The 26,478-nt window shown below is 50.5% G+C and overlaps 3 protein-coding genes across 12 annotated transcripts; 2 read left to right on the forward strand and 1 right to left on the reverse strand.

The window, feature by feature from the left end:
• Positions 1-5,873: 5,873 nt before the first annotated feature.
• Positions 5,874-7,633, forward strand: RNASE13 (ribonuclease A family member 13 (inactive)). Its single transcript, XM_036295668.1, has 2 exons — positions 5,874-5,953; positions 6,218-7,633. The coding sequence occupies exon 2, from the start codon at positions 6,226-6,228 to the stop codon at positions 6,685-6,687; it is 462 nt and encodes a 153-aa protein (XP_036151561.1). The 5' UTR covers positions 5,874-5,953; positions 6,218-6,225; the 3' UTR covers positions 6,688-7,633.
• A 49-nt stretch (positions 7,634-7,682) lies between these two features.
• Positions 7,683-12,272, reverse strand: TPPP2 (tubulin polymerization promoting protein family member 2). The gene is made up of 4 exons (XM_036295656.1): positions 11,165-12,272; positions 10,554-10,798; positions 10,160-10,313; positions 7,683-8,658 (listed from the first exon to the last, which is right to left on the reverse strand). Exons 2-4 carry the CDS (start codon positions 10,724-10,726, stop codon positions 8,467-8,469), a joined length of 519 nt encoding a protein of 172 aa, XP_036151549.1. The 5' UTR covers positions 10,727-10,798; positions 11,165-12,272; the 3' UTR covers positions 7,683-8,466.
• Positions 12,273-17,055: 4,783 nt separating this feature from the next.
• Positions 17,056-26,115, forward strand: NDRG2 (NDRG family member 2). 10 transcript variants are annotated; one of them, XM_036295711.1, is made up of 17 exons: positions 17,056-17,194; positions 18,770-18,836; positions 19,583-19,663; positions 20,000-20,041; positions 20,431-20,536; positions 20,762-20,882; positions 21,065-21,127; positions 22,278-22,338; positions 22,555-22,641; positions 22,827-22,883; positions 23,058-23,161; positions 23,653-23,697; positions 24,019-24,070; positions 24,325-24,372; positions 24,628-24,663; positions 24,836-24,887; positions 25,117-26,115. In XM_036295711.1, the coding sequence occupies exons 3-17, from the start codon at positions 19,589-19,591 to the stop codon at positions 25,281-25,283; spliced, it is 1,116 nt and encodes a 371-aa protein (XP_036151604.1). In that variant the 5' UTR covers positions 17,056-17,194; positions 18,770-18,836; positions 19,583-19,588; the 3' UTR covers positions 25,284-26,115. The 10 variants fall into 10 exon arrangements, with proteins under 10 accessions (XP_036151604.1, XP_036151668.1, XP_036151637.1 ...); XM_036295718.1 differs by lacking the exon at positions 17,056-17,194 and adding an exon at positions 17,209-17,478; XM_036295727.1 differs by lacking the exon at positions 17,056-17,194 and adding an exon at positions 17,733-17,801.
• Positions 26,116-26,478: the final 363 nt, after the last annotated feature.

A 26,478-nucleotide genomic window follows, 5' to 3' on the forward strand; every position in this document is an offset into this window, starting at 1 on the left:
GAAAGCCCCTCACACAAGCAGCCTTTATCCAGGGATATGAGGTAGCTAGTTACCCCAGCCTTCTTCTCATTTGATCACCATAATCACTGCTCTTGGCCCAAGTTCTCCAGGCTACTGGTGTGTGTGTGTGTGTGTGTGTGTGTGTGTGTGTGTGTGTTTAAAGTCATTGGGGCAGGTATTGTGCAAACCCCAGCAGTGCCAGGTGGACCTCTGCCTGTCTTCCCCATAGGACAACAGCTGCTACTTCCTCTGGCCTGTGCTGAGAGGGGGTGGGGGCCTGGGAGAGGGCAGGGCTGGGCCTGGAAAGGTGCCCGCCCTTCAGGGCCCAGCCTGCCTCTCTCCCGGAATTCCACACAGCCTCTGGATACCGATGGAAAGCCCGTGAGAGTTTCCCTCTAAGCAGGAGATCAGAGTTCTGTTATCCTAGTTTTGTTGCTCCTAGGGCAGTGGACGGCAAACTCATTAGTCAACAGAGCCAAATATCAACAGTACAACAATTGAAACTTCTTTTGAGAGCCAAATTTTTTAAACTTAAACTATATAGGTAGGTATATTGTTATTAATTAGGGTACGCCTAAGGCTTAGGAAGAGCCACACTCAAGGGACCAAAGAGCCATATGTGGCTCTCGAGCCGCAGTTTGCCGACCACGGTCCTAGGGTAAATAAAGGTAATGGGCTCATTTGTGTAGGCAGGGAAAGTGAAACAAACAGCAAGTTGGGGTCAGATGTGAAACTTGCTTTGGGTCTTTGAATTCTCATGACCTTTCCTGAAACAGCTGTGGGTCTAGAGGAGGCAGTACTGACAGGTTGGAATCTCTGGCTCCCAGACCAGTGTGCTTAGTCAAGCCAGGATGTAAGAGAGGGGAACCTGACCTGGGCTTGAGACCTCCCTTATGAGAGGCCATTGTCAGCTCCCCATTTACCTACAGAATAAATTATAAATTCCTTAGCCTGATAGTCAAGGTCTGCCACATTTGGCAAACCTGTCTTTCCAACTTTATCTCTGACTTTTCTTCCATTGAGTGCCTCAACCCTCACCAGGCTGGTTCTCTCTCTCTTTCTCTCTCTCTCTTTCTCTCTAACTATACTTTTCATAATTCTCTTTATCACCACTTAACTCTTAACAGTTCCTTGAGACCTATCCCAAGGTTTCAGGATGACCCTTACTGCCCAAAATTGCTCCCAATTCTCCCAATTTAGAGGGATCTTTCTCACCTCTAAATTCTTGCCCTAGCTGGTTTGGCTCAGTGGGTAGAGCGTTGGCCTGAGGACTGGAGGGTCCCAGGTTCGATTCCAGTTAAGGGCACATGATCGGGTTGCGGGCTTGATCCCCAGTAAGGGGCATGCAGGAAGCAGCCGATCAATGATCTCATCATTGATGTTTCTATCTCTATCTCCCTCTCCCTTCCTCTCTGAAAGCAATAAAAACATATTTTAACAATAAATAAATTCTTACCTCTAAATTTCTACATTACTGTCTTTAAAATGTATCATTTTCTGCTTTGAACCATTGGTTATTTCTTCACATGAATTTATTATTTTCCTTCAATTTAGGCTGTCAATTCCCAGAAGACAAGGACCATCTGTTACACTTCTTTTAAAAAAATTTATTTTAGAGAGAGGAAGGGAAGAAGGAAGGGGGAGAGAGAGAGAGAGAGAGAGAGAGAGAGAGATAAAGAGAGAGAGAGATTGTTGCCTCTTGCATGCAGCCTGATCAGGGACTGAACCCACAACCCAAATATGTGCCCTGATGGTATATGGGATGATGCCCCAATCAACTGAGCCACATCAGCCAAGGCTGTTACACCTCCCATAGGATACAGTATAATGCCTTGCAGATAAGTGATCCAAACCGATTCAGCTTCTGAGTTGGAAGGCATTCACTCTGCCCCTGAATGATCCCAGTCCCAGATGGATTCATGACCAATCCTTAGTGCCAGTGAGCAGATTGAGGAACTGACAATGCAGCTCCTAGGTATTACCACCAAAATTGAGGTGAAGTTATGACAAGAAGTTGAGATGGTTGAAGCCATCCTTTTGGTTCAAGGACAACCCAGGAACTGTCTATGACTCAGTGTACTATTTGAGTAATTTGAGTTGAGCAGGGCAAAAAGTGATGCCACTGAGATTGAGGTGAGCTCACTCTGGGAAAAGTTTTGGGCGTTCTCTTCAACCCTAGGAAATCACCCCTGAGCCTCCTACTCTAGCCAGTTGTTCTAGAAATGCTTACCCTTAGGGAGGAGTGGAGGAAGAAAATGTATAGATGACTACATGCATAGGGTCATCTTTATAAGAAAAATAATTCAAAATTGTTTCAATGGTGAACTATCAGTACTCCTTTTGCTGGTAGAAAAACCAGTACCATTACAAGCAAAATCTAACAAATATATTTCTAAGTCCTGGATATTTACCAACCCTTTTTAATATATACTAGTAAGGTATAAGAAGGAAGTCTGCACTTGTTAGGAAGTCTGATTCTCCAATTGGACCAAATTTCTCAATCTCAGCACTATTTACATTCTAGTTTGGATGATTCTCTATTATGGGATCTGTTTTGTGCAATGTTGGATGTTTGGTGGCATCCCTGGCTTCTACCCACTAGATGCCAGTAGCACTTCCCAGTTGTGACAACCAAAAATGTCTCCAGACATGTCCAAATTGTCCCCTGCTGAGAACTACTGAATTAGACTTATGATCTTGAGCCAGCTGCTGTCTCTCCCTAAAACGTAGTTTCTCCATCTCTAGGATAATTCTTGTGTATGTAAGGTCCAGTGTAATGGGATAACAATTCCATCTCAGGCTTAGGGAGCAGATGAAACCTTGACAAGAATATCAGAATGGAATGGAAAAAGCAATCCTATGGGGATCAATACTCTAGGATAGGATTTTAAAGACCAGACCACTGAATGGCAGTTTGAAAACCAAAGGCCCATTGCACAATCAGTACTTTTCCTGGCCCTGTGGCTCATGCCTTTGTAACATATGCTCATTTGTGTGTCTTTTCTATTGAGTTGTAAATTTAATCTGGACTGGAACTATCTTATTTACCTTTATATTTCCCCAAAATTTGTCATAGTGCTCTTCCGATGATATTTTAAATAATTATTTAAAAAATATTTTAGAGTAACCAACATGGGGCATGGCTAATGATAGAAAGCTTTGTAAAGATGAATTTTAAGTGTGAGATGGAGTTCTAGATTGGCAGAGTGGGGATGGGGACAGAGCCCACGTGGCTCTTTTGGGGAATGAAAGAAGCTTTGCAGATATTCAGTGAACTAGGGAAAAGGGTGAGTTGGTATGGAACCTAGGAGACCATCCCCAGTCATCCATTTAAATACTGTTTAATGGTTAGAGGCACTTGCATGCTGACCATCTCATTCTATTCTTATAGCCTCATGAAGTAAGGAAGGTACTAATCCCATTTTATAGAAGAGGAAACAGAAACTCAGTAGGTTATCCAATATCAAGTCCCGAACTCTTTCCTCTACAATGTGCTATTCTATTCTAGAAGCGTGTGTGCAGAGGGGAGTGGTGGTGGGCGGGTATCGAATGAAGAAAGAGGAAGACCAAGAGACATGAAAGTTCCCTTCCTCTTAGGGAAGTTGCAGCCTTGAGAAAACAGGAAAGAGGTGGCATGCTTTGAGGTGGGGACCACATAATATAGTCAGCTTCCTCAAAACAAACACCTGAATCAGCTAGGCCCCAGCACTTCCATGCATTGGCTCCCACTCAGTGTTGGCTTGTAGGCCAGCCTGAAGGACACAGATGAGCCACTTGCCTGTGTCGACTTTCCCCTCATTTGCTTGGCTGTGCACACTTCCTTAGAGAGGTCTTCCAAGTAGAGGCTCTTATATAGGATCTCTGGGCTGAGTCTTCCTATGCGCTAGCTCAGTGGAATTGATAGAGACAGGAGTGGGAGGAGGAGACGACATGGACAAGGACATGGAGGTGAGGGGGGCACTGTGGGAGAAGCAGGCAGGCATGGAGGTGTAGTTGGAGGCATGGCAAGGGCCAGATCATGGAAAGTCTTACATCCTATGAGGGGTAGAGCCTTATTGGAGTTGGAGTGTGTGTGGTGTCCAGGAGAGGGGAGAGACCAAGCAGGGGAAGAAATAGGGGTGGAAGGGATGGGTTTAGGAAAAGTTTAGAAAAGAGTTCCAGGGCTACCTGACCGATGGACTCCTGCTCATTTTGAGTACTCAACATGTGCCAGGCACTGGACTAAAAGCTCTTGATATACATCTTTTTTTAAAAAAAATATATTTTATTGATTTTTTACAGAGAGGAAGGGAGAGGGATAGAGAGTTAGAAACATTGATGAGAGAGAAACATCACTCAGCTGCCTCCTGCACACCCTTTACTGGGAATGTGCCTGCAACCAAGGTACATGCCCTTGACTGGAATCGAACCCAGGACCCTTCAGTCCGCAGTCCAACGCTCTATCCACTGAGCCAAACCGGTTAGGGCTTGATATACATCTTAATGAATGAATTCTAATACTGCCATAAGGAACAAAATATTATACTGATTAACCGATGAGGAAACTGAGGTTTATGGTACTTTAGTCAACTTAGATTGATGGTGCACAGCCTGCAAACAGCAGAGCAGGATTCAATTTCTGGTCTGTTTTACTCGAAAGCCTTGCTCTTAACCATCATGTAGGTACTGCCTCCTCACAGGTGGGGTTAGAGGGAGGAAGATAACTCAATTTCCTCGTATAGGTAACTGAGGAAGCCGAGATAGACGTTGCAGGAGGAGAAGTTGTGAAAAGGAGGCGTTCAGTTTTGGACTCTAGTCTGTGCTGTCAGAAAGAGCAAGTTAGGGGGACTACGAATGAGTACATCTCTCTGCACCCCCTCCTGAACTACACATTGGCCTTGGAGCACTCAGAGTTCTGCTGTCTGACTCCCTACTCCTGCTCTCCAGGGAGACTGTGGTAGGCTCTCCTGAGAGGAAGCCCACACCTTGGGTTATATTCTGCAGGGAGCTTTGGCGAAGGGCCTGTGGAAGTCAAAGACTGTGGCTGGCAGGTTTGTTGCTTCTGATGAAGGGGCAGGTGTTAATGAAAAAGGGAGTTAGGAGCCCAGCCCTTTCGCAACATGACAAACAATAGCAAGAATCTGATCCGCTGGGCTCACGTGGGCCATACCCCCTCAGTCCAAACTACACTGTCTACCCAATGGACAATCTGGAGGCTTCAGGGTCATCAAGCAAAAATTTCCAGGTGTGCCCTAACTCCAAAAGGGCCTGAGGCTACAGGTGAGAGATTAGTATGATTGTTATCGCTGTGATTGTTGTGCAGTTGGTGATGGGGACTGTGGGAGGTCCACAAAGACATCTTTGATGATCAGTGCATCCTCACTCTGGTGGGAGGCTCTTGCGTGTGCGTGGGCTCCTGTGAGTGGGTTGAGAGAGTGGCAGACGCTCTGTTCTCTAAGGGTCGGGAATAAGCACCACTTTGTTCCTCAGAAACAGGACAGTACTTTTCTTCTCACCTATCCGCAAAAACAGGGCCTATCAACATCAAAGAAAACCCAAGAACTTAAGCACTTCTGGCAAGGAGGTTGGAACTAAGTGTTCTTATGACACCAGCAAGGAGGAAGCCAGATTGTAATGTCTCTTTCTTCCCATCCATCCAACCCCCATAGCACAGGGGCTCCTCAAGTCAGGGGACATTCCCTCCTCCCAGTCGGGGCCTTTATCTAGAAACCATCCCAGCCTCTTCTCACCTTTGGGCTGTCCTTGGCCTCAGGCATGAAGAAACCCTGCCTGTTGCCCCGCTCATCTTCCAGATCCTGTCTGTCCTCCACAGCAATCAGAGAATCGTAGCTAGCCTGTTCCTTCTATTTGCTTCTGCTTTTTTTTTTTTTTTTTTTCCCCCAGAAGGGTTCACTGGGGCCAGGGATAATCAAGAAGAATTGCTCACCCAAGGACCAGGTGGATCTCTTATTCTGTAAGTGTTACAGCTCATGACTGGATGAGGCTGAGACCAAGGGAAGGGGGGAATGGCTGAAGGGGGTTGACCAGCTGGGTGATCTGGGGTGTCTCCTCTCTCATTGGCATGAGGTCTAGGGCTGGATGATCCCTGAGGTACACTCCAGCTCTTAAATTTAGGGGAAGGCACACAGGGATGGCTGGGTACATGCTGGAGGCTCCAGGAAGGGGCAGACAGCCACTCCAGGCCCACCTCTGATTCCAACCACCTTAACTCTACCAGCAGGAAGAATGGCACCAGCTGCGGCCTGGCTCCTGTTCCTCCAGCTTGTTCAAGGACCAACTCTGGTCATGGACATCAGCATAGAGGTTGCCATCCAGAACTTTCGAACCATGCACATTGACTATCCCAAGGTTAACTACCCAGAGGGTTTCCAGGGCTACTGTAATGGTCTGATGGCCTATGTGAGGGGCAGACAACAAAGCTGGTATTGCCCAAAGAGGCATTATGTGATACATGCTCCCTGGACGGACATTCAGAAGTCCTGCAAGTACTGTGAGAGCTTCTGTGAGAATTACAATGAATACTGTACACTCTCTGAGGACTCCTATCCCCTCACAATCTGCTCTCTGGAGACCAAACAGCCACCCACCAGCTGCCGCTACAATAGCACCCTAAACAACCAAAGGCTCTACCTGCTCTGTTCCCAAAAGTATGATGGTAAACCAATAGGTATCATTGGCCTCTACTAGGGAAGGGAGGCTTCCACTGTGAACCACCCTCTACTGCCACCACGACCAGCCTGTCCCCCTTTTCAAAACTCTGATTCCTGATACAGTGCTTCCCCCTGACTTTGAAGGTAGGCCGGGTTCCCTCCAAAGAGACCAGGGAGGTAGAAAAAAATGTTCAGAGCTTTAGTCACCATGCAAAATCACACCGTCTTTTAGGCTTTTTCCAGCTTGTTTACTTCTCCTCTTCCACATCATCTGCCCCCTCCCACAGACAGTTTTACCCACCCAAGAAGCCGAGTGTGTCCAGTTGGCAGTGCCTGTCCATCCACTGGGCCAGATACTGAATCCTGGATGGAGGCCCAGAGCCTCAGCTCACACCATGGCAACAGGCACCAGCTCGATGTTTCGACTCCCTATCCCCACCACCCTTCACTTTTCAGTCTTCCCCATTTCCCTATGACTCTCTCCACTCACCCACATAATGGATATACTAGCTTTAGGGACCTCCCTGAGACCTTTAGGTTAATTTTAGCCTCATATCCCTAGAATCCCGTCGCAGTTCCCTGTCTGCTCCTCTCCATGAAATCATTTTCTTCATGTAACCTGTTCTTTCCTCTCTCCTTCTACCAAGGAACCCAGTGTCTCTCCCCTACACTCCCAGCCTCCTTTAGTCACCCTGTCTTCTCCAACTTCTTTTCCACAATTCTCACCTTGGCTCACTGAAGTTTAAAGTTATTTTTTTCTGGCCTATCCCCCCTCCCCGCAAGATTCTTGCATCCTGTTCCCAAAGCTCCTCCTGATGTTCTCTAGACTCTAAGATCTGCTGCTGACAAAATAGGTGAGGTGGGCCTAGATGTAGTCACAGAAGATTTTAAAGCTACATCTGAGTTGTGTAAGCTAGAACCATTGGATGAAACGGGGTAAAGTGTACATGGGACCTCTCTGCACTATTAGTGCATCTTCCTGTGAATCCATAATCATTTTAAAATAAAAAAGATAAAAAACACATCTGACTCAGTTCTGATTTCATTCCTTTTTTCTTAGTGCATTAAAACGACCACTCTGGCCATCTTCCTGGGCTACCTTTAGCTGTCAGTAGGATCTTCTGTTCCAGGAGAACCATGATGGAGGTGTGGAGGGGTAAAACTCACTTCCAGCTGAGTAATGAAAATGGATTCTCCCTTCCCCTAGCACTGGAACAAACTCATAATCGCAGTCAGACTAAGTAGATCCTTGGCCCACCCTAGCTGGCTTCTGTTTCTCCCCACAATGAAATGTGGATTGCAGCAGATCAGGAAGGTGGAAGGACAGAGGTCTGGTTGGTGATATCTGGGTCATTCTACATCAAATCAGGAAGTTCTATTCCCCTTTGGCAGGTAGAGGAGGTTGAATGTCAGTGGTGTGTGAATGCAAGTAGCGAATACTTTATCTCCACAGCTGGTTCATCTCGTATCTCCGACTATACTCCTCAGACCTGACCTTAGAAGCAGTTGTTGAGGAGAATGCTAACTCTGGCTCAGGGCATCAGGCTAAGTAGGGAAAAAGATGGAGTTTTGGAAACCCTGACTCCTTGGGCTTTCTCTCCTCGCGTGTCTGTCTGTCTGTCTGTCTGTCTCTCTCTCTCACTCTCTCCCCCCCAACCCCCCCTGCATCCCCCATGAGTCCACCCTTCCCTTCCCCCTTTCCTGGCTGAAGACAGAGTTCATTAGCTGCTGCACACACACATATTTATTGTTTCCTGAGCTCCCCAGTATTAAAGATGCTGGGTCAAGGGCTGGCAGGCTAAGATGAGGTTACTCCCTACTTACTCTCCTTCTTCTTATCATAGGTGCCAGCACCCTTGTAGGCACTCACATAGCCTGAGTTTTCACTCCTCTCTTCCCGTCCTGCTATGCCTTTGCCCTTGCCACTCTCGTCAAAGCGCTCCTTGTGGCTGCCAGTGTACTTGCTGGTGTCTGTCAGCCGGCTCACTCCGCCCACGGTTGTTGCTTTCTGTAAGCCAGAGGATGGTAAGTCTGATCCCTCTCCTTTCCCTCCACAGTTAGACCCCTTCTCTTAAGATGGTCTTTGACTCCCCTAGGGCTCAGAGTTCTTGTTCTACCAATGGCATGGTGCTGCTTTTTCAGGGCCCAGATGTGGCTGTGGGCATAAACGATGGCAAGAGCCATCCATTGGTGCATGGGAGTGAGTGGACTGTGTGTGGATTTTTTCTGCTTCCAAAGGAGTTATTATTATTTTAAAAAATATATTAAATTGATTTTTTTAGAGTGAGAGAAAGGTCAAGAGATAGAGAGAAACATCGATTGTCTGCCTCCTGCATGCCCCCTACTGGGGATTGGGCCTACAATCCGGGCATGTGCCCTGACTGGGAATCAAACCATCAACCTCTTGGTTCATGGGTCAATGTTCAACTGCTGAGCCACACCAGCCAAGTGAGGAGTTATTTTTTTTTAATTATTATTATTTTTAATTCTCACCCAAGGATATTTTTTTGTTTGTTTAGAGAGAGAGAAGGGAGAGAGAGAGAAACATTGATGTGTGAGAGAAACATCAATCGGTTGCCTCCCATATACACCCCAATGGGGGATCGAACCTGCAACCTAGTATGTGCCCTGACCCGCAATCGAACATGCAACCATTTGGTGTATGGGACAACACTCCAACTGACTGAGCCACCTGGCAGGCCAGTGGAGTTGTTTTGATGAGGCTATAGCCAGGAGACTTCAACCCCAGATCCAATATGCAAGGTTCTTCCTACTGAATAGGTCCTATTTGAAATCTAGAGTAGAAAGAGCTTTCAGGAGAGAGGGGACAAATACACAATAGAGGGTGGTGAGAGGCAGAAAGCCAGAAACCTTATACAAGAGCAGGAAGAAGAGTGGGGATCAGATACCAAGTCCTCTGCAGTATCCACCAGGCCCTAGTTGCCTGGCTCACATACTGGACACTTGAGAATGAGTCTAAATTTTGCTATTAAAATAGCTGTGGGCCTTAGCTGGTTGGGCTCAGTGGATAGAGCATTGGTTGGAGGACTGAAGAGTCTTAGGTTCAATTCCAGTCAAGGGTACATACCTCAGTTGCAGGCTCAATCCCTGGTGTGCGTGTGGGAGGCAACCAGTCGATGAGTCTCCCTCTCTCTGTCTCTCCCCCTCCCTTTCACGCTGTCTAAAAATCAATGGAAAAATATCCTCAAGTGAGGATGAACAAAAAAAATAAAATAACTGTGGACCTTGGGCAAGTCACTTCCCTTCTCTGGGCCACAGTTTCCTCACCTCTAAAATGACTGGAAAAAAAATTAAAATAAATAAAATAAAATAAAATGACTGGATGATCTCTGAAGACCATTCCAGTACCAACAGTGCCCCCAGAGGCTTTCTGCCCTGCCTCCCTACAGTACCTCTGTTGGCAGGCATTAGGGTCATCAGAGGGTGGGAGAGGAGACAGAGTAGCAGGGAAGTAGGGTCAAGTATTAGGGATGAAGAATATCACTCACAGTAACACCAGGGGTAGCTGGATCCTTGCCCTCCATGAGTTTATAAATGCTCTCTAGGGTTTCATCTGGGTTCTTCCCCTTAAACCGCTTCTGGCCCAGTTCCTTCATTGCTTCCTGGAACTGTGGAAATGTGATGGTTCGTGCATTCTTGTCCCTGGTCAGTAAGAAAAAAATCCAGGAACTCTGGAACATGAACTCATCACCTGCCAAGGTCCAACCCTCCCTTTACTCAGCCTTGGTCACTGAATGTCTTGAGGACAGAGAATAAATAGTGCCAAGTAACCAGTAGGTGCTCAGTAGACCCATTACAAATGTTCTATCACATAAACCCTTCCATGTCTCACTGTCTTGTTTGTTCTGCTCATGACCTCTACTCCCACCTTTGGTCACTTACTTGACTTTGCTGAACACGATGTCCACATCAGTGGAAGTGACCATCTTGCCATCCATGATGCCACAGTCTTTGCACAGCTTGGAGAAGTTTTTGTTGTTAATTTCAACGCCACTGCTTGATGATTCTCCGAAGACAGCAAACCGTTTGAATGTTTTTTCTGCTTCTGATGCCATGATCAGTTGGAGGTGGGAGAGGACAGTAGGGGGAGAGACTGGGGAGGGGGTGAAGGAGGAGGGAAGGGAGGACTGGGAAGTAAGAAGGATGGGGGTTAAATCTGAATCAGCAACAAGAACAAACCCCCTCCTCCTTGTTCCTTTCTCCCCTCTTCCCACCTACTATTCCTAGCACTAGGGATACTAGTATGCACCCTATATTCTGAGCAATCATTGCCACCACCCACGTCACCCCTTTTGGCACCTAAGGGTTCCCAGATGGTGTCTGACCCTTCCTAACCTTTTTATGTAAGTGTGTGCATATGTGGGAGGCAGCTGGGGATGGGGGACTATATAGCAGTGGGGAGACAGGGTAAGAGAGGGAGGCTTCTATGACCTCAGTGGTTTTTATGACCTCTAGTCCTAGTCTTTGGGGGAGGGGTCTTTTGGTTTCCTTACCTTGCACGATGCATTGAACAAGTTGTCAAACTTCTGATCTCTCTAGAGGATCAAACTGCCCTCATTATTCCAGTCGAGCTTAACCCAACCCTTTGGTCCTGGTCAAATCGCCTTATGCTCTGCCCCTCATCAAAGGCTGAAGAGAGCCCAGGGAAGGAGTTAATAAAAACAGGTGGCTTCGGTCCAATATTACTTTTTTTCTAGTCTCCAGGCCCAGGCCAACATGGAGAATCTCATTGGCTTTAGCAGACCAAGCTCAATAGGAACTTTAAATGGTGTTCTTGTTGGGCTTACCATGGAAATTATTAGAGTGTTAAGAGATTTGGGGGAGGCAGGGTGAAATAGGTCAGAGTGAGGGTGAATCTCAGACTCTGAAAATATTTCAGGTAAGTTTCTATGCAGGTCCAGGATGTTCCTCAGGGGTTCCTCTCTGGCCTTTTCTCTAGTCTAGCCAGAAGCCACATAATGGATGAACAGCAGGGATTCTAAAGTAGAGCAACTAGGTTTGTGACTTCTTTCCCCTTCCTGTCTAATCAGTCACTAATTCCGATGTGTTTTTTTTCCTTGTCTTACATAGCTATTCCTTTCTTTCCATTCCTATTACTCCCCTACTTCTTGAAGTTCTTGTCATCTCATATCTAGTTGATTACCCTAGCTTCAAAATTTCCCTCATGCTTTCTCTTCCTGGATAAAATGCCCCTCTTTCCTACCCAAATACTCCATGATTGCATTCCTTATATGGTGCTTCACCCTAGGAAGCAAACCCTTTTCCTCTTCTGTATTATACTAAAACAATGTTTCCTAGCCTGGTGGGCTGCAGCCTTCTGGGGTGAGAATTTCTGAATTATTGCAAGGGCTCCTGGAAACTATATGTACACAGAAGACTTATTGTCAATTGAATAAATAATATGCTTTGCACATGTAGGTATCTATAATAATAAAAGCATAATATGCAAATTGACCGAATGGCCGAATAGCGAACGACCATCCAGATGACCACACTATGACATGCACTGGCACCAGGCCAACCAAGGCGGGTGCGATGCAATGGGTAGGGGGCCCTGCTGTTGCCCCATGATCGCCCCGCAGAGGGAGGCCCAGGCCACCAACCTATGGCACTGTGGTGGTGGGCGGGGCCTACCTCTTTGAGGCGATTAGTCACGGGGCTCCCGGACTGCAAGAGGGCACAGGCCGGGCTGATGGACCCCCCACTCCAGTACATGAATTTCATGTACCAGGCCTCTAGTCTATAATAATAAAAGGGTAACATGCTAATTAGACTGGACATCCTTCCGGACGCCATTCCAGACATCTTTCCCAACAAAGCCTGGGCCAGAGGGAAGCCAGCCCGGGTCCTGGGTGCCTGTGAGCGGCCTGACAGAAGTCAGCCTGGGGCCTGCGGGTGACTGGAGGAGGGAAGCAGCCCAGGTCCTGGGTGCCTGCTGGTGGCTGGAGGAGGGAAGCCTGGGTCCCAGGTGCTGGAGGAAAGCTGGTGCTGGCAGCTGGGGGAAGGAAGGCCTATTCTTGCACGAATTTTTGTGCATTGAGCCTCTACCAGGGGTCCTCAAACTGCGGCCCGCGGGCCACATGCGGCCCGCTGAAAACATTTATCAGGCCCGCCGGGTGTTTTTGCCGCCGCTGCCTGTCCTGCTTAGCAGCCGACTGGTCCCGGGCCCGCAGTGCGCATGTGTGGAATGTCTGAGGGACAGTGAACTGGCCCCCTGTTTAAAAAGTTTGAGGACCTCTGCGTCTAGTCTATATAATAAAAGCCCAGTGACCCTAATGGTGCAATGAGCAGAACAACTGGTCACTGTGGCGCACCGGCCACAGGGGCTGCCACCAGTGCCGCTGCCAAGCCCAAGGGCCTCGGGGCTAGTTGTGCGGGTGCTGCCAAAGCACCAGTAAAGAAGAATGTGAAGGTGGCCAGCGTGAGCGAGCAGCTTGAGATGACGGCTTGGTGGGATGAATTCAATCAGCTGGGCATTGAGATGACTGTCACCAAGGCTGGCAGTTCAGGATGCCCTTCTCCCTGCTGTGACCCTCCCCACATGGCGCCAGTCTCAGGCAGCGGGCTTTGGCCTGATCCACGTGAGCAAGTCTGAGAAGTGGGGTGGTGTAGAGAGAGCCTCTGGGAAGGCACATGGGCATTTCTTTAATAAATTGTCTGCCGAAACCGGTTTGGCTCAGTGGATAGAGCGTCGGCCTGCAGACTGAAAGGTCCTGGGTTTGACTCCGGTCAAGGGCATGTACCTGGGTTGCGGGCACATCCCCAGTGGGAGATGTGCAGGAGACAGCTGATCGATGTTTCTCTCTCATCGATGTTTCTGACTCTCTATCTCTCTCCCTTCCTCTCTGTAAAAAATCAATAAAATATATTTTAAAAAAAATAAAATAAAATAAATTGTCAGCTGAATCCAGGGTGGTAGGCAAAGCCACGTCCTGGAAACACATCTTGCCAAAAAAGCAGAAGTGTTCTCAGCTTGACCTTCATTTCTGCCTAGGTGCTGGGGAGTGGGTTTTGTTATGCAAATCCAGCCAAGCACCAGGAATGAGTACGACTTGGGCCCACCCAAGAATGCACATAATCTCCTTTGTCTACACCTTAGGTGAAACTTCCTGGTATTTGGGGTATAAAATAAACACGCTGTATCGGTGCTGGGTCCCTGTCTCTCCATCAGAAGAGGGCAGCGGTCCCACCCGGCCCCAGCTTTTTCCTTCCATTTCTGTGTCTGCCTCTTTCTTTCATTTTCTCAATCCCCAGCTGCCCCTACTCAAGAACTGGACTGTTCTCTAGACGCGCTGGACACGGAAAAGAGAGAACCCTCCATAGGGTGGGGGACATGGCCTGGACACCTGTGGGTCCCTCTCTGCCAGGGCCAGCTCCTTTGCTTTCGGAGTCCTAACTCTAGTGACAGCTGCCTGGCATGCCAGGCTGGAGGGTACTGCTCAGGAGGCCAGGAAGGCAGTGAAGAGAAAACCTGTGGACCTGCCACCCACCCAGCAGCCCAGCACCTGGCACCGCCAAAATGGAATGGCTCAGAGCACACCGAACTTGGGGAGAAGGCAGCCACCTGTGAGGGGCCTTGCCACCAGCTGGCTCCTGGTGGATCCCACCTCAAAGGAAACTCTTTGGTTCCTTAGTTCAGTCTATCCTGTCTAAAGAGGAGCAGCTGGGCACATTTTAGGGGAGAATTAAGACTCTAAAAGAGTGTGTTCTGTTCCATGGTGATTGCTACCCAGTTGTCTTAGGCCTAAATTCCAGTGGGGCCTGCGGCTTCCAATTGGCCTGTATTTATTGTAAGGGCCCAAAGAGAAGAAGGGGAACAAGTTTTTGATGCAATGGATTTGACCAAGAGACAAAGGCAAGTGCCGGGCTGTGTCTGATGACACACAGAGACACCAGCTCTGAGTCCGCTTGGCTAAAGGGAGCTCAGGGTCTGTTTGCAGAGCCTTCTGGTGGTTTCTGTTTCCGTGCTGAGGCCATCCTCCCTGGGAAGCCTGGGGCCCATTCTCAGCTCCAGCTCAGTGGGTCTTCTCCAGGCCCCTACCCCTGGCCAGCCCCCCTGCCCCCATTCCTCCCCCCCTTCCCCATCGGGGTGTGGGGCCGGCCAACCTCCCACAGCCCCTCCCTCTGGCTGGCCTGGCCTGATGGCCCGATCAGGGTGGGCCAGCCAGACTCCACCTGTGCATGAATTTGTGCACCGGGCCTCTAGTCCTATATAATAAAAGGCTAATATGCAAATTGTCCCCTCGACCAGGAGATCAACTGGGAGTTCAACCAGGGGGTGGGGCTAGCCCACCAACCACCCATGGCCCCCCCCCAGTCGGCCCACCCCGATTGGTCTGCCCTGAATTCATGCACTGGGCCTCTAGTTACTATATAAAAAGATGTGATTATTAGAATACTGTACAAACTTACCTGAAAGTATTGCTGAATTCATGGTTTCTTTCCATCAGGGGATACTAACTGTCATGTGGGAATGGAAATCTCTGACCTCCCACTTGAGAAGGGTGAGAAACTACTGCCATAGGACTTACTGTTTAAATAATTAATTTTATATATATTTTAAACTTTTTCTATTTAAAAAATATTTTGTTGATTTCAGAGAGGGAGGCGAGAGGGTAAGGAGAGAGATAGAAACATCAATGATGAGAGAGAATCACTGGTTGGCTGCCTCCTGCATGCCCCCCACTGAAGGTTGAACCCACAAGCCAGGCACACCGAAGTGTGACCTCCTGGTTCATAGTTTGATGCTCAACCACTGAGCCATGCCGGCCGGGCAAACTTTTTCTATCTTTATCTCTGAACTATTCCATTATAAGTTTCTAGAGAGGGTATGACTACACTTCACACTTCTTTGCATTCCATCCATCTAGTGGCTTGCACATAGTAGGTACTTAAAACTGTCACTTAGTTGAAGGTAGAGTTTGAAGCTGCTTCTGGCCCAAGAGAAGGAAATTAGAGAGAGCTGTTATCCTTGTTGGGCCACTTACCCCAGGGCTGGGCTGGGAACTGCCCTGACAGAGAGAAACCCTCTCGCAGGGCAGAAGCAGCCTCATTTCTGTATGCAGCAGGTTGAGACCCCTAGGCCTAGGAAGTAAACAGATCCCAGTGGAAATTTCCCACCTCAGGCCAGCCCCACGCCCCTGGGTAGGCCCCTTATCAGGTTCCCCCTGAGTCATCCTGACCCAGGGCTGAATTTAGATGCTGGAACCTCCAGGTCCTTCCCTCCCCCAATCCAAGTAAGACTACTTTAGACACAGGAGAGAAGCCAGCAAGCAAAAGTTCTCATTCTAGACTTTCTTCCTCCTACTTCCAGGAGGGCTGGTAAGATTTATCTCCTGTCCTAGGCATCTTTATGTAGGACCCTAATTCCAGCAGGTTTCCTTGTCCAAGGGAGTGTTAAACTGGCATCCAGAGGGGAGAGGGGACTAGGCGAGGAGCCAGGGTGCCCAGCTTCTGTGCCAGTTTGTGGGAAAATAGTTCTGAAGTGAGTGGGGGAAGGGCATAAAGGAAAACCTGGGGCTTCAACTAGGGAATGTACGGGGTTCCTTAGATTTTGGGTAGTTGAAAGCTGGGTTTTATTCTGACCAGTTCTACTCTGGGTCACCTCCTCCCCCCTGGCCCCTCCTTTTTTCCAACAGACCCTGCCAAGTGGGGATGAAAGGGGCATTGATGGTCCCTGGATGGGAGGGGGGTTGTGGGTGGGAGGGGGGTTGTGGGGGTGGTTCCCAGGCAGGAGGGGGTAGGGCAATTTGGGGGTCTTGGGGGCGGGGCAGTCTGTGCTGGTGTTGCAGTTGGCAGCTTCAGTTCCATTGGCTATTGTTCCCAACTGGCCTAGCGCCCAGCCCCCGAAATGGCAACTCAGGAGCCGGGCTAAAGGAGAGGATGGGGTGGGCTCTCTGGGAGGAGGGGAGCTAAAAGGGGTGCAGGTGGGAAGAAATTCAATCAAGTTTCCTTTTGACAACTCCGAATTCTCTTAGCCACATAAATACCCCATTCTAGGCGGTCTTCCTTTTATGGGCACAGGGAGGGTGCATCTAGCTGTGGGGAGAGCTGGGCAAGAGAGGAGTCTAGGACAGCAAACCTACCCAAGCCCTGAGAGGGACGCTGCAGTCCCTGAGAAACCGTCGCCTAGGCACTGCGTATTCAGTCGGGCCCAGCTGGTCTCACCCTTCTTCTCTGGGCTGGACCAGGAGGGGTTAGTGCCGAAGCCACAGGGTCTCTTGGGTCCCGGCCCGGGACACGGTGTCCTCCCCAAGCCCCCACTCCACCCCCGCAGAGTTGACTCCGCCCCCGCGCCTGTTTACCCAAGAGTCAGAGCTCCTGGGGGTCCCTGGCCCCTCCTCCGCCCCCCCTCGGGGCCTTGACCCGGGAGTCTCCGTTGGGCCATCCTCTTCCCCCCTCTTGTGATCGCTCTCTATTTATAGCGGCCCCCCGCATTCCCTACCCCCCTTCCCCGGCTTGTTTTCCAACTTCTCAGGGAGCAGCCGGACAGCAGGCGTCGGGACGCTCAGCAGAGAGAGGAGGTACCGGGACCTTGGGCACCCCGGAGCTGGCATTCCACGCTCTTGACGCCCCCACCCTCAGTCGGTGCTGACACACCTGCCCCTCCCGGCGGGCAAGACCCCTGCCTCTTCCGCGGCGGTCCCCGCCCACCTCCTCCTTCCTCAACTAGGCTCTCCGTTTGCGGCGGGCGGAGTCGAAATCGTGGGGTGTCAGCACCCTGAGTTGTCTCCCCCAGCCAGTCCCCACCGCTGAGTCTGGGGGCGAAGGGCGGAGCCACAGTGCGATAGGCAGATCCAGGTCACGGGTGAGGATGGTGTTCAGGGCGGGCGTGGGAATTCCCCGCAGGATTAAGGGATCCCCCCCCCCCCACCGCCTGATTCCGGGGGGCTGTGGTGGGGAGCGCGAGCTTAGCCCGGAAGCACCCACAGTTTGCTTTCCTTAGAGTTCCCCTTCGATCCCAGCAATGCCCCTCCCGAGCTGCAAACAGTCTGGGGCGGGGTAAGGGGGGCGTGTTTACTGGGGGTCTGGGGGCGGACCTGCGGGGAGCTGACGGCCCGTGGGCGGGCTGGGGCGGGCCGGGGGCGGGTCTGTGGGGAGCCGGAGCCCTGGAGGGCTGGAGAGTCAAAGGCAAGTGAAGGTGGAAGCGGCCCTGGCTGCAGCAGGTAGGGGGAGGGGTAGGCGAGGGGCTCCCCGGCCAGGCTGGCGCCTGCGGGGCGGTGGGCGGCCTGGCCTCGATCCCCGGGAGCCGACCGTCTGCGGGTCGGGGCCCTCAAGGCGGTGGGGCTGGGCTGCTGCGCACAAAGGCGGAGGCTCCGCGAGGCAGGGCGTGTTCGGGACGTGCGCGAGGTGGTGCCCAGCGTCCAGGGCGCTCTGCGCCCGCCGCGCGCGGCTGTCTGTCCCCACGAGGAAGGGCAGCCTGGGAACTCGTAGGGCAGGTCCTGGGTGCTGGGCCCGGTCAATCCCACCCCTCCTATCCGTCCTCCCAGCTGGCGCCCGGCCCTTTCGGGTCGTGGGTCGGGGGAGGCTGGGAGGAGATTGTGGGACCGCCTTCCTCGCCTTTTTCCACTCGTGGGACCCACACCGAGGCTGGATGAAGGAGAGAAGCGAAGGCACAGGGCTTTTAAAGTTCTTCTAAATGGCGGAGGGAAACAGTCATGCTCTGCTGTCCTCATATCTCTCGAGAGCTGTCAAAAATCTTGGGGACCCCCTAGTTCCTACTTTTAGTTTGCAAATAGGAAATCGAGGCCAGAAGTACTGATTGGGCCAAGGTCACACGGGTAGCGGCAGAGCCGGGACTAGAATCCAGGCTCTGACACAAGCCACGCGCCTTGCTCCACATCAGCACTTCCTTCTCTCCCACCCCTGGCCTGGACTGATAGCTGCGTTGCCCCGCCGGCCCTCCCGCCTGCATGGATTCTAGCTGAAACCTAGAGAAAGCGTTCGCTGGACTCAGGGGTAGACATTGGGGACGGTTCAGGGACTTGGGGAGATTGGTGACCCAGGTCATCTAAGTGTTGGCTGAGGTTTTATGTCCCTTGAAGAGCCAGGGTCTGCCTGTGTGCCGTGTCGTTCACCTCATTGCCTTGTTTTCTCAGACCCCAGAGCCAGGAGCAGTGAGAACCCTGACCCCTAACCCCTCTGTATCCAGCCAATAGGAACTCAGTAAGTGACCCCACCCCCAGGCTGCAGGCTCTTTACTATGCCGGTCTGCGGCTGCTTTGCTGCTCACCCGCCCCTAATATTGAATGTCTGTTAATTTATTCACAGTGGGAAAGGAGAGAGAGTCTTGGGAGGAAGGGAGACATGCGGTCAGCTGGACACAGATGTCCCTTGTCCCCCTTTTCTTGTCCGGCTCCCCCCTTCCCCCTCTCTTGGCCATGCTACTCAGGTCATTTTTAGCCCCTTTCCTTTTGAGCTGCTGACATTGGGGCTGTAGTTGAAGGTCACAGACAGTTGTGAACTCCCTCTACCTGTCCCTTAGTATCTTTGGAGTAGCCAGTTACTGAGCCACTAGTTTCACTCCCTACCTAATTGGGAGTATGGGGTGGCCCCTAAATATAACCTGGGAAACCTGAGCTGCCCTGCTGCCCCACAGCTGGTGTTTCCATCCAGGATAGGAAAGGGGGCAGGGGGTCTCAAGGTGTGGGTGTTGAGGGGAGCAGTGGGGATGCAGTCTGAAGAGAAGAGCTGTCCCAGTTCCTCTTACACAGCCCCCCCCCCCCCCCCCCCCAGTGACCTGGACATGGAGCTGGGGCAGGAGAGGCTCTCTGTGTCCCGGAGTCATCGGCTCCTGGGGCCCTGTACCCTGCATTGCCCTGTTCTGAGAGAGGAAGAAGGTATTAGATATTAGAGGAGATGGGAGGGTGTGGAGGCAACCTCCCAGTCTTGGTGTTTCCTCACCCTGCCAGGCCACCATGACGGAGCTGCAGGAGGTGCAGATCACGGAGGAGAAGCCGCTATTACCAGGGCAGACACCCGAGATGGCCAAGGTTATTAGAGACCCTCTGACTCCAAGGCCCCAATTCCAGACCTCCAAGCATCCCTCCCATCTCCTGCCTTTCCAAATCCATAATCTCATTCTAATCCACACTCCTACTTTCTCCACCACTCCCCATGTTTCTCTCCCCATATACCACAATTGGGAGTCCAGGCCTTTGTCATGTCACTATACTAATCTTAATCCTCTCCATGTCTTTTTGTCATCTCTTTCTGTCTTTGGTCTCTTTACCTACCTCTCTTTATCTGTGTCTGTCTCTCCATCTGTTTATCCACTCTACTTGGCTGTGTGTTTCTGTGTGGATCTGTCTGTGTGTGTCTCTCTCCAGGAGGCGGAGTTAGCTGCCAGAATCCTCCTAGACCGGGGACAGGTAACAGCTGGGGGCAGTTCCAGGGTGGGAGGAGGGGCTCTCCTCTCCCCCAGGAAAGAAAGGCCCTCCTACCTGGCTCTCCTCTCTGCTACCTTTCTTTCTAATCCAGTCCTTGCCAATCCCCATCTCTCCCCTTCCTTCCCTTATTCTTCTGTCTCAGAGTTCCTTGATGCTTTCCAATCGTTCCTTATTCTTCTCCACCCTCAAAATCATCTCCACTGTTATATTTATCTAAATTAAATCCTTTTGACCCTATTTCTAATAGTTTGTTCCATTCGCCTCTCTCTGCCCCTCTCCCATGCCAATTCCCCAACTTCTGTGGAGTTCCTTCTCCTGCCTCTTTTCCTCTCAACCTAACTCCTACCTGATGGTGATCTGTTTCCTTGCAGACTCACTCGGTGGAGACACCTTACGGCGCTGTCACTTTTACTGTCTATGGTACCCCCAAACCCAAACGCCCAGCGATACTCACCTACCATGATGTGGGACTCAACTGTAAGGACCTTCACTTCTCCCACTTCTTTCTGGGAGGAGGCTGAGGAGGTGGGGAGGGTAAACCCCCAGTGGAAAGGGAAAGGTCTTCATGGGCAGGAAGGGACCATGGGGTATGTCAAGAAGTTCTCTTCTAGTCTGACTGTGGCATGAAAGAGGGTGGGTTTTGATTTGGGGACACTTTTCCCTGTCTGATTCTGTTGTTGGGGTGTTGGGGATTCTCTTTAGATAAATCTTGCTTCCAGCCGCTGTTTCAATCTGGGGACATGCAGGAAATCATTCAGAACTTTGTGCGGGTTCACGTGGATGCCCCTGGGATGGAAGAGGGGGCTCCTGTGTACCCTGTGGGGTGAGAATGAACTCCCTTCCTCCTCATCAGATTGTGAGGCACAGGGTAGATGTGGGTAAGATTGGACCAGGGGAGGAGGAAAGGGAGGGCAGTGGTGATTCTGGGAGAGGACACCCTGAGATGGGGGCAGTGGGGGAAGGTTGATATTTTCCTGTTAAAACAAACATTCCTCTCTTCCCCAGATATCAGTACCCGTCTCTGGACCAGCTTGCGGACACCATCCCTTGCATCCTGCAGTACTTAAAGTGAGAAGCCTGGGGATCCCTCCAGCCAGATTTCTCTTTCTAGCACAACATGGCCCTGAGAACTCCTATGTCCACCATAGGAGTCCAACCATAGTTGCTGGGCGAGTTTTGGTTTCTAGCCTAGATGTATCCTTTCTCCTCCATGTTCCCAGTCTGATTGTTGAGAGGAAGAAGGGTGGGTTTGGAAAACTGACTTGAATCAGCTGAGTAGCCCTAATGGATGGAGGAAAGAAAAAGGAAGGGGCTATCTGAGGCCCTGCCTCGGGCTGAGGAGGGATCAGAAAGCTAAACAGGAAGAGGAAGGGGTGACATAATCCCTGAGGAACCAGATAGACCTGTCTCTGTTCCTCCCACTCCCCCTCCTCTATACACACACCTGGGAACTGGGAGCCCTGTGTGTAAGGGAGAAGGAGGAGAATGCCAGGTGAGGCCTCCTTGGTGTGCACTCCTGGGCTCTGTCCTTGGCCCTTCCTGGACACCAGGGCGCCAGACGGCTCTGGCTCACATCTTTGTCTCTTTAACCCTATTTTTCCTGTTGTTCACTGAAGTTGTGTCTTATTTTTATATCTTGTTTCAATTCCCTTCTTCTCATTCCTTAGAGGAAGTAGGAATTAGAACAGAGCAAGTTGAACTAGCTTCTTAAAGTTGAGAATGGACACAGAGCTACCTAGGAAAACTGTGTCTGGCTGGTTGGCAGATGGGTGTTTCTTTTCAAGACACTAGCTCTCCAAGAGGGAGCTGGGGAAAGACTTCTGGGACCTACACTGACCACCAGTGTCAGTTTTTTTTTTTTAAATATATTTTATTGATTTTTTACAGAGAGGAAGGGAGTGAGATAGAGAGTTAGAAACATCGATGAGAGAGAAACATCGATCAGCTGCCTCCTGCACATCTCCTACTGGGGATGTGCCTGCAACCCAGGTACATGCCCTTGACCGGAATCGAACCTGGGACCTTTCAGTCCGCAAGCCGACGCTCTATCCACTGAGCCAAACCGGTTTCGGCGAGCTACTGGGGACCTAACCAGTGTCAGTTTTTAGTTCTTTGCCAGGTCCCTTCTGTGCTTTATGCCTGTGGCCTTAGGACAGAGGGTAAGGTGTTTAGAGAGCCAAAGTTTCGGACACCAAGTAGACATACATTTCCCTTTCAGTTTCTCCACAATAATTGGAGTTGGTGTTGGAGCTGGAGCCTACATCTTGTCGCGATATGCTGTAAGAACTAAAAGCCCCCAGATAAGGGAAAGGCAGGGCCAAGGCCCATGGTAGGCTGATTAAGAGTGTTGTTTGCTATTGTGTATTTGGCAAGGAGGACATGGGTTTAAGGGTGGGGAGGGCGGCCCCATGGGAGCCTAAGAGTGGGTAGAACTTGGGGGTGGGGGATGAGACCATGCCCTGCCTCTGATTTCCCTTCCTTCTGCTGCCCTTCAGCTTAATCACCAGGATACAGTCGAGGGACTTGTCCTCATCAACATTGATCCCAATGCCAAGGGTTGGATGGACTGGGCAGCCCACAAGGTTTGGAATGGTCTGTGTGCTGAGCTAGGGTGGGGGTTCCCTTGCATGGGTCCAGTTAGGCTCTACCAGTATAACTGATTGGCCTGTGAACGTCAAGGAGGGGGACACAGAGCAGGAAAGAAGTGTGTCACTTGCCTGAGTCTCCCCATAATGTTCTGAGCTTTCTCACATGGCTTTCCTCACAGCTAACAGGCCTCACCTCTTCCATTCCGGAGATGATACTTGGACATCTTTTCAGCCAGGTAAGTGGTTGTGGAGATGGAGGAAAAAGAGGGGACTAACAGAGAGTTGGATGCTTGGGGTGACTTCCTTAGCTGGGACAGGATCTGGGAAGGGAAGAAGGCTGGACTTTTTGCATCCGGTAACTGTTGGCTTCTCTTCCCAACCCCAATTTTTCTCCCTCTTCTTTCCTTCAGGAAGAGCTGTCTGGAAATTCTGAGTTGATACAAAAGTATAGAAATATCATTACACATGCACCCAACCTAGAGAACATTGAACTATACTGGAACAGCTACAACAAGTGAGTGACTGTGTGTGTGTATGCGTGCATGTGCGCACGTGTGCATGTGAAAACAATTTAGAAGCAGTGACTGGGGGTGATGAGGAGGCAGAGAGAAGAGGGAAGTCTGGAAAGTACACCATGTGCAAGGAGGGCAGGATTTGGTGTGTAAGTGGGACAGCTGCAGGACAGTCCCAGTGAGAAGAATTGTGAGGTGCTGCCTCTCCCCCTTCTCCTTTTTACTTCCCTTGAAAGTTTTGATTCCCAGATGCTGATGATCTGTCCTTGCGCCTTTCCTCCCCCTTCATTACCCTCTGACCAGGGACGTGGGGGCTATAGGGATTGTACTCGAGGCCAGCCTGCCACCTTCCCCTTGGGTCCCCACTTTAAACACCAATATTTGACTATAGTTTTTGGGAGGAAGATAGTTTCCTTATGGGAGAGATAACTTATATCTAGATGGATAGTATTGCCTGCCTAAAATTCCTACTCCTCTTTTTACCCCTCTCCAGCCGCCGAGACCTGAACTTTGAGCGTGGAGGTGATATCACCCTCAAGTAAGACTTTAAGTGATACAGCGTTGTCTGTCCCTGGATCTTCCCTAGGTGCTTGTATCCTTTAGAAGGGAGTTTTCTTGTTACCTCCCACCTCATCCCATTTAGCAAACCTCCACCCTCTAGGTCAAGCATGTCAAACTCGCAGCCAGAGTTTGACATGCTTGCAGTCTAGGTCTTTTTCCTTTGAATCCTGCTGGTGGGGTGGTAGGGATTAGAAGGCTGCTTCCTCTTGGAGCCAGACATTTTCTGGCTGCTCTTTGGGAAGAGGTGGGTGAGTGAGTACCAGGGGCTCATCACCTCCTCCCTGACCCTTTCCTCTAGGTGCCCTGTGATGCTGGTGGTTGGAGACCAGGCACCCCATGAAGAGGCAGTGGTCAGTAGGGAATGTGGGCTTGGGTGAGGAAGGGTTGAAGTTTTAGGATGGTGGTTAGAGGGTTATCTTGCCAGGAGGCAAGCTCTGTTTGGGACACAGAGAGCAACTTTGGTGCATAAGAAGTTGATTCCTTTTAAGAAGGAAATGGTTAGGGGCTGGTAGGAAAGGAACTGGGGATTGAGTCCTAGGGTCCCTTGGATGGGAGGGACCACAGGGAGTGTGACCTCACTCATTTAGCTTCCTACTTACTCCAGGTGGAATGTAATTCAAAATTGGACCCCACCCAGACTTCGTTCCTCAAGGTCAGTAACCCTACTCCATGCACAGCCTGACTCCTGGCCCCCCTGTCCAGAGCTGTATATCCTAAATCCCAGAATCAGCTTCTAGGCCCCCAGGGTCCTGCCTAGAGTAAGTGGGGTGGATGAAGTAAAACAAACAAACAAAAAATCTTAAGGGCCTAGAATGGGGAAGTAGGGAAGAGAGATCTTTTCTACCTCCTGGCTAGCTCACTTTATTCATGTGTGTATCACTTTTTCTGGGGGTTCTCTCCTGAATAGATGGCCGACTCCGGAGGTCAGCCCCAGCTGACTCAGGTGAGTATCCCCAGCCATCCGGGGAGGGGATATTAGTGTCACTGAACAATATATACCCATTGCCACACATCCCATCCCCAACCTGCCATGGCCTTGGGCTCCCGCTCAGCTCATAACCTCACATCACTGTCTCCCTCTCATCACTGTCTCCCTCTCCTCATCTTACTTCCAGCCAGGCAAGCTGACCGAGGCCTTCAAGTACTTCCTGCAAGGCATGGGCTACAGTGAGTATGGGAGTCAGAGGCTATTATGAGGACAAGGGATTGCTGCAAGGATGTGGGATGGCCACTGAGGGGAGGAACCATTTAGGCTAATTCCTGGACTTACCACCATCTGCCAAATCAAGCTCATTGACCCCTGGCCCCATTTGTAACTCTCACACCCGACAGTGAGTTGCCAGCCCCTCTTCCCCTACTCCTCTCTGACTGCCTGCTTATCCTTCTGTCTCCACAGTGGCCTCATCCTGCATGACTCGCCTGTCCCGATCTCGCACAGCTTCCCTGACCAGTGCGGCATCCATTGATGGCAGCCGGTCCCGCGCTCGAACCTTGTCCCAGAGCAGCGAGTCTGGGACTCTCCCTTCAGGGCCTCCAGGGCACACCATGGAGGTCTCCTGTTGAATGGCCCTTATTGCCCTGGTGTGGGACCCAGCCCTCACCTCCCCCAGCACTAACCTGGGAGGTGTGTGCAACACTGGGCCAGAGTGAGCAAGGGAAGATGGGCAGATCATGTGGGGAGATGACCTTGATCTTTGATTGCTACCCTAACTTTGACCTCTAACCTGTGATACCCCTCAGCTCCTGGGAGAGCTGTCCTAATATCGCTTAGGGACTCAGACCCCTAAATGATCCTTCTCCCTCATTCTGTTGTTAAGGTGGAGAGGGCATGTGTCCCCCTCTCCCTAATTTAGGTGTCTGTAGATGAGGGATAAGTGGTCATTGTAGGTGTCCATGGTGCCTGCCCCAGACTCTCCCTACTCATCCCATTGCAAGGGTAAGGGACTTGGTGCTGGGTCTCCATTCACCAAAGTGGATATGGCTTCTCATGAACCCTTCAGATCTCTGAAGGATATGGGCCTAAATGAATGTGTCAGGGAGGCTTGCTGGTGGGTTAGTGGTCCTCAGGATGTGATAGAAATATCCAGTGTGTGAATGGAAGTTGGATTGAGAGGTGATAGGCAATGAACAAATTTGAGGGAAGGATTGGAGCTGGGCAATAGGAAGGGGCCTGGGGCCATTGGCTCCACTAACTTTGGTAGCTGTCTAGACAGTGTGTGTCTAGAGTGGGAGTGGGAGGGGGCCAAGCCGGGGCAGGGCTGCTTGGGGTTTGGCATAGGGGTGGGAAGGGCTACCTTGGGGCTCTGACCACAGTGTGTTATGTGTGGAGGGTGCTCTCCTGTCTCCCACAACTTCTGCTGTAACAATAAACTATAGAGGAATCTGAGCACCATTATTATTCTGTCTCAGTATGCCTGCATCATGCCCCTTTCCTACCCCATCCCTGCCCAACTCTCACATTCTCTTCTCCAAGTGACACGAACCATGGGAGGGGGCTTGCATAGCCTGGACACTTCACAAAATGTGACTTCACAGTCACCAGCCCTTATTCAATGGAATGGACAATGGTATTGTCCTTGATATTGATAATATCTTCACATTTCGGGAGGGGCTACTTAGATCTTAGAAGACTTCCTTATCAGTTATTGAGAAATGCCATGGGATTTCAGAGATGTCACCAACATCATAATCGTAAGGAAGTGCAGAAAGCCAGCTGAAGTACTCAAGGACATCTTGTGACCACCTTCCTGCAGGATCT

The sequence above is a fragment of the Myotis myotis genome, unplaced genomic scaffold, assembly GCF_014108235.1.
Source record: "Myotis myotis isolate mMyoMyo1 unplaced genomic scaffold, mMyoMyo1.p scaffold_m19_p_1, whole genome shotgun sequence".
NCBI classification, from domain to species: Eukaryota; Metazoa; Chordata; class Mammalia; order Chiroptera; family Vespertilionidae; genus Myotis; species Myotis myotis.